The 8,893-nt window shown below is 60.5% G+C and overlaps 1 protein-coding gene across 5 annotated transcripts in view; it reads right to left on the bottom strand.

Annotated features, from left to right (window-relative positions):
* Positions 1–880: 880 nt before the first annotated feature.
* Positions 881–8,893, bottom strand: part of AP2A2 (adaptor related protein complex 2 subunit alpha 2) — a 90,205-nt gene continuing 82,192 nt past the window's right edge. For all 5 annotated transcript variants that reach the window (XM_047100534.1, XM_047100535.1, XM_047100533.1 and 2 more), the window contains exons 15-22: positions 8,705–8,865; positions 6,009–6,091; positions 4,265–4,354; positions 3,333–3,456; positions 2,164–2,280; positions 2,015–2,084; positions 1,753–1,887; positions 881–1,061 (exon numbers count right to left, since the gene is read on the bottom strand). In XM_047100534.1, the coding sequence (XP_046956490.1) occupies positions 984–1,061; positions 1,753–1,887; positions 2,015–2,084; positions 2,164–2,280; positions 3,333–3,456; positions 4,265–4,354; positions 6,009–6,091; positions 8,705–8,865 (858 nt within the window). In that variant the 3' untranslated portion in view covers positions 881–983. The remainder of the gene's footprint in view (positions 1,062–1,752; positions 1,888–2,014; positions 2,085–2,163; positions 2,281–3,332; positions 3,457–4,264; positions 4,355–6,008; positions 6,092–8,704; positions 8,866–8,893) is intronic.

Below are 8,893 nucleotides of genomic sequence, written 5' to 3'. Positions count from 1 at the left end.
AGAGCCAAGGACTCGGGAGAGCCGAGAACAGGAACAGCCTGCGGAGGCCGGGCTCCCGCTCACCCTGGGCACGGCCCTCCGCTCCCTGACCACACCCAGAGCCCCTCCTCCCCTGGCACAAGGTCCCCACGACCCAGGAAAAGAGACCGGCTCACCTTCCAGAATCTGCTTTGCCACCCACACTTAACCCTCTGATCACAAGCAGGGACCAGTCCGAGGCCACGATGGTTACGGTGAACTTACCTAAAACCCAAAGATAAGGGAAGCCGGCCACGCCCCCTCTAGAGCGGCCAGCAGCCCTGTGGCCACCAGGCCGTGCCGCAGGGGCCCAGGACGGTCAGTGCTGCAGGTGTCCCTTCACGGCCACAGGGCTGGCAAGAGCCGCACGGAGTTCAGCCCGGCCAGCGTCGGCGGTCTCGCTGGCAGCCGCGCCAGCCAAACACCAGGGCTTCTAACTTCTCGACTGCGACCCCACCCCAGAGGGCCCTGCCGTGGGTGCCGTGCCCAGTCCGAGTGCTCTGTGCTCGCGCACCCGGGGCCTGGCCACGCGGCTGCCGCACCCGGCGTCGCCTCCCAAAACGGCCAAAGAGCCTCGTCAAGATCCGGCTGCGGCTTCTCTCAGGCGAGCGGAGGGGAGCTCTGAGCCACGCAGCAGCGGCGTTTCGGCACGATTCCAAACAAATCTACGCCCTCCTTCACACCGGTAACCTCCTGTCATCGGGAGACCGAACCACACGACGGTCCTGACCTCCACAGACACCGGTCCCGGGCCCGCTCTCCCTTCCGATGCGGCCACAGTGCGGACTCAGCCTGTCTTTCTGACGCGCACCCCGGCCACCCCGGCCCCGCCCGAAAGGTCTGAGAAGCAGGGCTGAGAGGCGCCTGTCGACTGGGCTGTTTATTTGCGGCACGGCAAGGAGGACACACAGCAGACACGGAGAGACACCGACACACACAGGAGCCTGATCCCGCATCCTCGGCGATTAAAACTGCTCTGACAGCAATTCGCACAACCTCTGGGAGACGGTCTCTTTACTTGTGCGCAGCGTGAGGCGGTACATCTGCAACAGAACACGGCAGGTCAGCGGGCGCGCTCGGCAGAGGGCTCGGGGCGGCAGACGGCCACCCGAGCTCGTGTGCCCAGCCCTTCCCCGGAGCACCCCCGTCTCACGGACTGAGGCCAACAGAGCAAGCGCGACGACAACAAGCGCCAGCGTGCGCGTGGAGCAGCCGGCATCTCCGTGGGCCGCGGTGCGTGCAACACCGGGCAGCCGCCCCGGAGAGCGACGGGGCAGCTTCTCGCGAAGTCACCCGCGCGCAGACCCTGCGAGCCTGCCCTCCCGCCTAGGCGGCCCCCAGGCGAAGCGAAAACACGTATGTGCACAGAGGCACGGAGCAGCTCTCCTCAAAACGGCCCCACACCGGCACAGCCCGGGTGTCCGTCAGGAGGACCAGGTCAGCCGACCGGGGCACATCCGGCACAGGAGGGCCACGCGGCCACCGCTGCTGGAGCTCGGGGCCAGGTCAGCCCGACGGCAGGCCCCGCGGCGGCGGTCTCTAAGGGAGGTCAGGGCCCTCCCTGGGGCGACAGAGACGCCACACGTGTCAGCGTAGCAGGGGCGGCCACACGGGCGTGCAGCTCTACTGCGACTCACTCCTACACTTGAGGCCTACAGATCTCGCCGTGCACGCGTTCTGCCACAAGGACGGCACAGTTTACGCGGACTTAGCGATTCCCCGGAGAAGCCTGACCTGGGCTTGCAGATTTGGCTCCAAACGCAGCAAGCATCCAATCTGGGTGGTTTTGGTGTGGATGATGCCGGCCCCCACAAAATTTGCAGGATTCGGATCAACTTCTTCAAGGAGCGCAGAACCAAACCCAATGATCTGCGCAACAGAGACAGGAGCGGGGGCAGCGGACCGGGCACCACAAGAGGCACAGCAGCCCGACCGGCCTCCCTGAAGAGCCCGAGGCAGTGTCCCCACCCTGGGAGCGCCCACAAGCAGGCCTTACCTTAGCTTTGGTGATTTCTGTGTCCATCGGATGCTTTGCTTTGAAAATGTTCTGCACTTCCTGTTGGGGACTAGTGAGGTAGAAACAAGGGTCACCACACTGAGCCAGGTCAGAGTTGGGGGGCCCTGCCCCTGCGCCCACCCACTCACTTGCTCAGCTGCTTCCAACGCTGAAAGAAATCCTGAGAAGCCATTTCTGTGGGCTGGAAAAATTTGTTGAGAGTGATAGGCAGCTTCACGGACACATTCTGAAAAGTCCCCCCATACCTATGGGCAACACAGAGAGACGTGGTGAGCAAAGTGAATGGACAGCCGAAAAAATCTGAAACTCAACTAGAGAATCAAATTCCTAGTTTGCTGATCGATGGGGCACAGGGAGGGCCTGTGGATGGGAGCTGTCGACAGCGTGGGGGTCGAGTGTTCTGGAAGGGGGGCACTGAGCCACAGAGAGGCCTGGGCTGTCTCAGTGTGCAGACCGACGAGCCGGGCGATCACCGGCTTCTGTGCACACGTCCGGGGGCGGGAGGGGGCTGGTGCTCTGGCCAGGCCCCGCTGGGCTCATGAGACCAGGACAGGGACGGACCTTGGGCACGAATTCCCACCATCTCGTCACTTCTCCCCCAGAGCCCATTTCCTACAACTCCAAGTTGGCTTAAGTTGTGTACGGTTTTTCCTTCTTCCACGAGAAGAGACTAAAGAAAGCGGTTGTCTACAGAAGGAAACAAACGTTTGCGTGTCGGTTTCCGTAAATTCTACAAAGCACACGGTCTTCGGTTCTCGGTGTTTCTGATTTGAAAACCCCCAAAACTTTAACCTTACCGACACCTGCAGGGAACCGGGTTTTCACACACATGCCATCACGCTCACTGAAAAAGGATAGCAGTGAACCGAGCAGCAGCACAACACGCGGTTTTTAAAAAAGACTCACGATGGCGTGTGTGCTTGGAGAAGGGACTAGACAGCGATGCACCCCTGGGCGGCCCCCTGCAGCTGACGTCCGGAGCAGCAAGCACGAAGAGGCACCCGGACCCAGCTGGCCCCGACGCCGCAGCGTGGGCCCCTCAGAACCGTAGGTCACAGCGGCCTCGAGTTTCCGCGTGCACGCGGGTGCCGGCATCTACCGGGGTTGCCCACTCGGCCCTCAGGATGCCCTCTGAAGGAAGGACGCTGAGGCTCAGCGAGGACCAAGGGCCCCCAGGGACGAAGCTGCGCCCAGGCATGGCGTGTGTGATGCCAGCCCCCGCCCCCCCCCCCCCCGTCCCCCCAGCTCCAGGCAGGAGCCGGCTGCTGGCTCAGCCCACAGGCCCACGGGTCCTCACCGGAACTGGATGTTGAGGACGGGCGCCTCCGTGAAGTCAGACACGCACTCTATGTTGACGACCTGCTGCACCTGCGCGCCACCGTCCACGGTCGGGTCCACAGGCTTGGTCTGCAAGCTCAGATGTGCAGGTGTCAAGGAGGCCATGCCAACATTGGGGAAACGTGCCTGAGCCGAGCAAGCTCTGAAACCTTCTCAAAGGGGGTCCGTAAGAGTCCGAGTTCACGCTCCCGATCTCGAAAGAAACCCTTAGTGCAGTCAATCCTACATACACGGGTTTTTAGTTCCTTCAGCATCTGTTTCCACTTTATCCCAAAATAAAAACAGACCTGGCCTGTGGTAGGTAGGTGGCTGCTTCGCATGCCTCTTGCACAGGAAGCAGCGTCCTTCTCGGTCAAGCTGGGGCATTCTCAACCCTCGCTCTGTTCGGTCGGCCTATCCCTGGAGCAAAGATACTTGGCTACAAAGCTGGCCCTAGCGGGGAGAGTTCTAACCACGTTTCTGGTACTCGTGAGGGACGAGGCTCCGGCGTGAAGAGGGCTGCTGGGAAGAAGCACAGCTCGCCCCGGGGGGGCGCGGCAGGGGCCCCGGGCGGTCACAGGCCCCGGTCACCCTGTTCTCAGCGGCTGCTCTCTCAGGGAGACTCCCAGAGAAGGAAACCAGAGCTCAGAGGGACTTAAAAATAACGTGACAGGAGAGCTAAATAAGGAAAAACAAAAGTGCCTCCAAGGAACCAAATGACCCGGGAGCAGACGCCCGACTGTCAGTTTTCCACGCGTGACCACGAGCTCCCTATACACACAAGGGCCACTTGGAGGCGCTACAGCAGCTGGGGAGCATCCCGCGTCTGATAAAGAACGACTTCCTCAGAGCCCTCCTCTAAATCCCAAATGGCCATGTGCTGGGGTGTGAGACACACGAGACCAAGGATATTCATCTGAAGGTCGTCTGAACAGATCAGTGTTGGAGTGAAATTTAAGAACTGCGTGGAGGTCTTATTTCCATAGAATATAAACATCCGACCTAGAAGGGAGAAAACAATTTCTTTCACACACATCCTGAATGTTGACCGTGAAAAACAGCAGAGTCACTGCTGTCAGATCAGTTCCAGAGACTCGCCGCAGGCAGACATGGGGTCGCGGCTTCCCCTACTGGGGTAACTCCTGCTCTCCATCTAAGGGGGAGCGTGCCTTTGTTGGGACCCTGCCCAGCCTGGGACCTGGGACGGAGGCCTTGGCCGCCACCTCCGGGGAGGCCAGGCCAGACCTGCGTCCCCGACAGCGATGCCCCTTGCCCCCACCACAGCAGCTCATGAGCCGTGTGCTGCAGACGAGGAGGATGCTCCGATGTGATCAGTTACTTAACATCGCAACAGAAACGCGTACACAAATGTTTCTAAACGTGTTTATACCCTCTGAACTCGAGTGGAAAATGGACTTCAAATGCCCTGGAGGGGAACAAACTGTCCAGCACCACCCCTCCCCCAGCTGACATCGCCACCACTCGGTGTGGGGACTGTCAGGGTCCAGAGCGCAGCACCTTCACCAGAGCGAGAAGGACGCCTCAGCCCCTGCTTTCAGCACAGAGCTCCCAGGAGGTTTCTGGTAATCCTCACGATGGCCCTAAACACCCCTAGAGGGCAGGCGTCCCAGTTGTCCCATTTCCCATACTGGCACTCGCTCTTACAGAGAAAACGGGGTCCTCACGAGGCTCAGAGACGGTGCCCAAGAGGGAGGCGGGCAGTTGTCAGTCCACAAGAGCCCCCCAGCAGCGCCCCAACGGTCAGCAGACATAGTTTTCTTTGGGGGGGGGGGCGCCGAGGGGCAGACTTACAAGCTTTTTTAAAAAAACTGTGATAAAATACACAAACGTAGAAAGTACTGTCTTCACCAACTCTAAGCACACAGCTCAGGGGCACTAAGCACATTCACACTGTTGTGTGGCCGTCCCCACCCTCGGTCTCGAGAACTTTCCATCTTCCCAAAAGGCAACTCTGTCCCTTTGAAACACTGACCCCCAGGCCAGGCGCCCACCATCCACTCTGTCTCGGTAATCTGGAGACTCCAGGGGCTTCGTGTGAGTGGATCACACGTGAGCATCACGTCCCCTGGGTCCACCCACGTGGTGGCAGGTGTCAGAACATCCCTCCTCGTCAGGCTGAGTGACCGTCCAGAGAGCGGACAGACCACCTCTAACTGTTCGGCTCTCGGTTCTTTGGGGAAATAGGAACTGGGGGTCACACGCTCGTTCCAGTTCCAGTGTTTGGAGGAACCACCACACTGTCCTCCGCGGCAGCTGCACCGCTCACGTTCCCGCCGACAGGGCCGAGGGTCCGTCCGCCGCATCCTCGGCACATGTGCGGTCCCTGCTGTTTCGACAGCCGCCATCCTGATGGGCGTGGGGCGGCACCTTACTTCTGATCGGCACTTCCCTGATTATTAGTGATGTGGTCATCTTTCCAGGTGCTGGTCGGTCAGGTGTCTGTCTTCTTTGGAGAAATGCCTGTTCAAGTCCTCTGCCCATTTTTTAATGGGGTTGTTCTTCTGCTGTTAAATTCAAATTCTGTATACATTCTATCCTGGAGACTAAACCCTTATCAGATGTATGATTTACCAATATTTTCTACCCATATCATCTGAGTGAGGAGTTTTTTTTTGTTAAATAATTAAACACATACCTAAATTCTGCCGAAATTCAGACTTCAATCCAATTTGAAGCAACTGGTTTTCAAACAACACACCATTATTTTTACAGACAAACCTAGAGAAAAGGGACAGCATGTGAGTCACTCCAAGGCACCCAATGAAAATATAAAGATTTTTTTTGAAGAAGGGTTTAACAAACAAAAAGGCCAGAAAAAACCTCTATGGGACACGAGATAAAGGAAAAGTAGGAAAATACTCAAGGGAACACCAGTGAAAGCGCCCTCCAGAGACAGAACCGGCGCACCAGAGGCATGACCGCACAGGAGGGGGCAGGTCGGTGTTCTGCCCGTGAACATGCTGGTCCACAACAGCCGGCTTCTCCACGACTCCCTCAGGTGCCCCAGGGTGCAGCACACACTCCCAGGCCAGCCGGACCCCAGGCTGTCCCATCTGACGCAGGGTGCTGGCCACAACTCGGGGGGTGACTCCTAGCACCGCAGCCCACGCACGAGGGACTCACGATCCAGAGCGGGCAGTGAGGCGGCACAGGGCCACGTGGAGCCCTCTGGGGCATCCAGGGGACCAAGAGACAGACGCCCCATGGCAGCAGCCCCCACGGCCCAAAATCTCCAAGTCCCACCGTGCTGCCGGCCTGGCAAAGCTCAGAGTCAGCACTCCCTGCCCCCCTCCTGCTTCGCACAAAGGGCCAGCGGGCACCCTGCAGATGACGTTCGGTGCTGCTCACGTGTGCACACGACCCCTGGCGTCCAGCATGGTCTCAGCACAGGCAGCAGGAGGCGCAGCTCCTTCAGAGACGGTCGGGCCTGGTCCTCCCTCCATACCTGCTCCACGGAGCCGTGCTCCCCTGGGACCCCAAGGCTGCCCTTCGCCTCATCCGGCACTCCCCATCTCAACACCACGGGCTCTCTCTCCAGCTCAAGCCCCACACGAAGCCTCACAAGGTCAGATGCAGTCCATTCCGTATGCACAACCTTCTGCACACGCTTGCCCAGAACTGAGCCCAAGGGGACAGAAAGAAGTGACCGGGCAGCAGAGCCCCTGACATCCCCGCCCCTGCAGACCCGAGGAGGGGGCAGCCCATAGTGCCCCACCCTCAGATCCAAGGCCCTGTAGCGCACATAGCACTGCTGGTTTGGGCTGAACCACTTTAATCTGACATTTGCCAAGGAGATGGCAAGGGCACTGACTGATGGCCCACTAGGTGACAGTCAAGGGCTGGCTGGATAGCTGTTTCTTAAAGGGTCACCCCAACCAAAACCTGACCCTGTGGGATTATAGGTTTATAACAAGCACCTGTGACAGCCTCGGGAGAATGCAAACCTTCCCCCACCGCCAGCGGTGCTGGTCCCAAAGCACCCTTCACTTGCACCTACACCCAGCCCACAGCAGACCCCTCACCACCCCTCTGAGGCCACAGCACGGCCCAGACAGCCAGAACCACACACACACACACACACACACACCCCACCACCCCCCACCCCGGGCTGGGGGCCTGGAAGCGGGCAAGCTGCCGAGCAAATGGCTCCAAGGGTTCCCACCGTAGACACCCGCCCCCCAGGCCTCCCACCTCGTCGTGCACACGAGGAAGCCCGTGGCCCAGGCACCACGTGCACCTGCACACACAGCAAGGACCAAGAACGCTGGGGAAAGCCCCTGCCCCAGGCCACCACCCAGACCAGCATGCCCAGCTTCGAGCAGGCACTGTCCCAGGGACGCACGCCGCTCCAGCACCAAGGGCCTCGCAGCCTGGGGTCTGCAGTGCTTTTCAATCTCCAACGCGGCACTTCTGGAAGCCACCGACGGCAACGCGCACCCGTCCAAACCCACCTCTCCTCATCATCTTCGACGAGCAGCAGGAAGTTAAGAATTCGCACGCAGCATGGACACCAAGACACAGGGAAACTGCACAAGCGCACGAGTCCCGCTGCTGTCGTCAGACTCAGGAGAACGAGGGGCCGCTCAGTAAAGGTGCTCCTCTCCGGCCGGCGTGCCCCCGCACCCAGGCCGAGCCCTCCCACACCCCCTGCGGGACTTGAGACCGGCAGGGACTCGAGGGACAGAGAGCCAACAGGGGAAAGGTATGGAACCGCACAGCTAACGGAGCAGGAAGAGAAACACGCTGAGCAGAGCAGCAGCGGGGGGTGCAGGGGCCCGTCCGGGGCTCGTGGGCAGTGGGGGCTACGCACAGCCAGGCACGTGGCGCCTCCAGGAAGGTGAGACGGGAAGCCAGAAAGACCACATTGGCTGTGGGGGGCAGTGCGCGCCTCGGGACACAGGAAGGCTGGGACTGAGGGCGCGACCGAGAGTGTGTGTTAACAAGAAAGCAGAGGTCGGGCGCCCGCAAGGCACACACAAAGAGGGACCGACGTCGGGGCCAGAAGGGGCGCGACCGCACGGCAGGGTGCAGAGCCAGAGGGGCACAGTCGCAGGCGGGTGAGAGGTCAGCATGCGCCTCAGAAACGCGGACGGCCAGTGCCTGAAGCTCTTCCTTTCCACCCGATCTTCCTGGTGACAGTGAGCTACCCGTGAGAACTGACGACCTGCGGAGCTGTGGGGGTGGTTCTGGAGCAACCCCACCCAGCAGGCCGGTGCCCTGAGCTCTTCCAGGGCGGGCCTGGGCAGTAAGGACCAGCTTATGCGGACCGTGGGCCCCGGGCGGTCAGAGCAGGAAAGAGTCCCTGTGTCGAGAACACGGGAGACCAACTACCTGGCAAAGTTGTCTTCGGAGCCGGGAGCCAGTGGCGCGACCGCAGAGGGTGAGTCTGAGAATACATCCACGAGCAGCCCGCCGGAGGACGGTGGGGGGCCCGCAGGCGCAGGGGGCGCGGCCCCCAGACCCAAGAGGTCTGCCGATGGAGAAGGCGTGGACTGGAAAACAGGGAGGGAGAGGGTGAGC

Source organism: Lynx rufus, unplaced genomic scaffold (genome assembly GCF_022079265.1).
Source record: "Lynx rufus isolate CCGP_SWC_20201006 ecotype Redwood Valley unplaced genomic scaffold, mLynRuf1.p SCAF_50, whole genome shotgun sequence".
In the NCBI taxonomy this organism is placed as follows: domain Eukaryota; kingdom Metazoa; phylum Chordata; class Mammalia; order Carnivora; family Felidae; genus Lynx; species Lynx rufus.
This window is presented reverse-complemented; position numbering and strand designations above follow the sequence as displayed.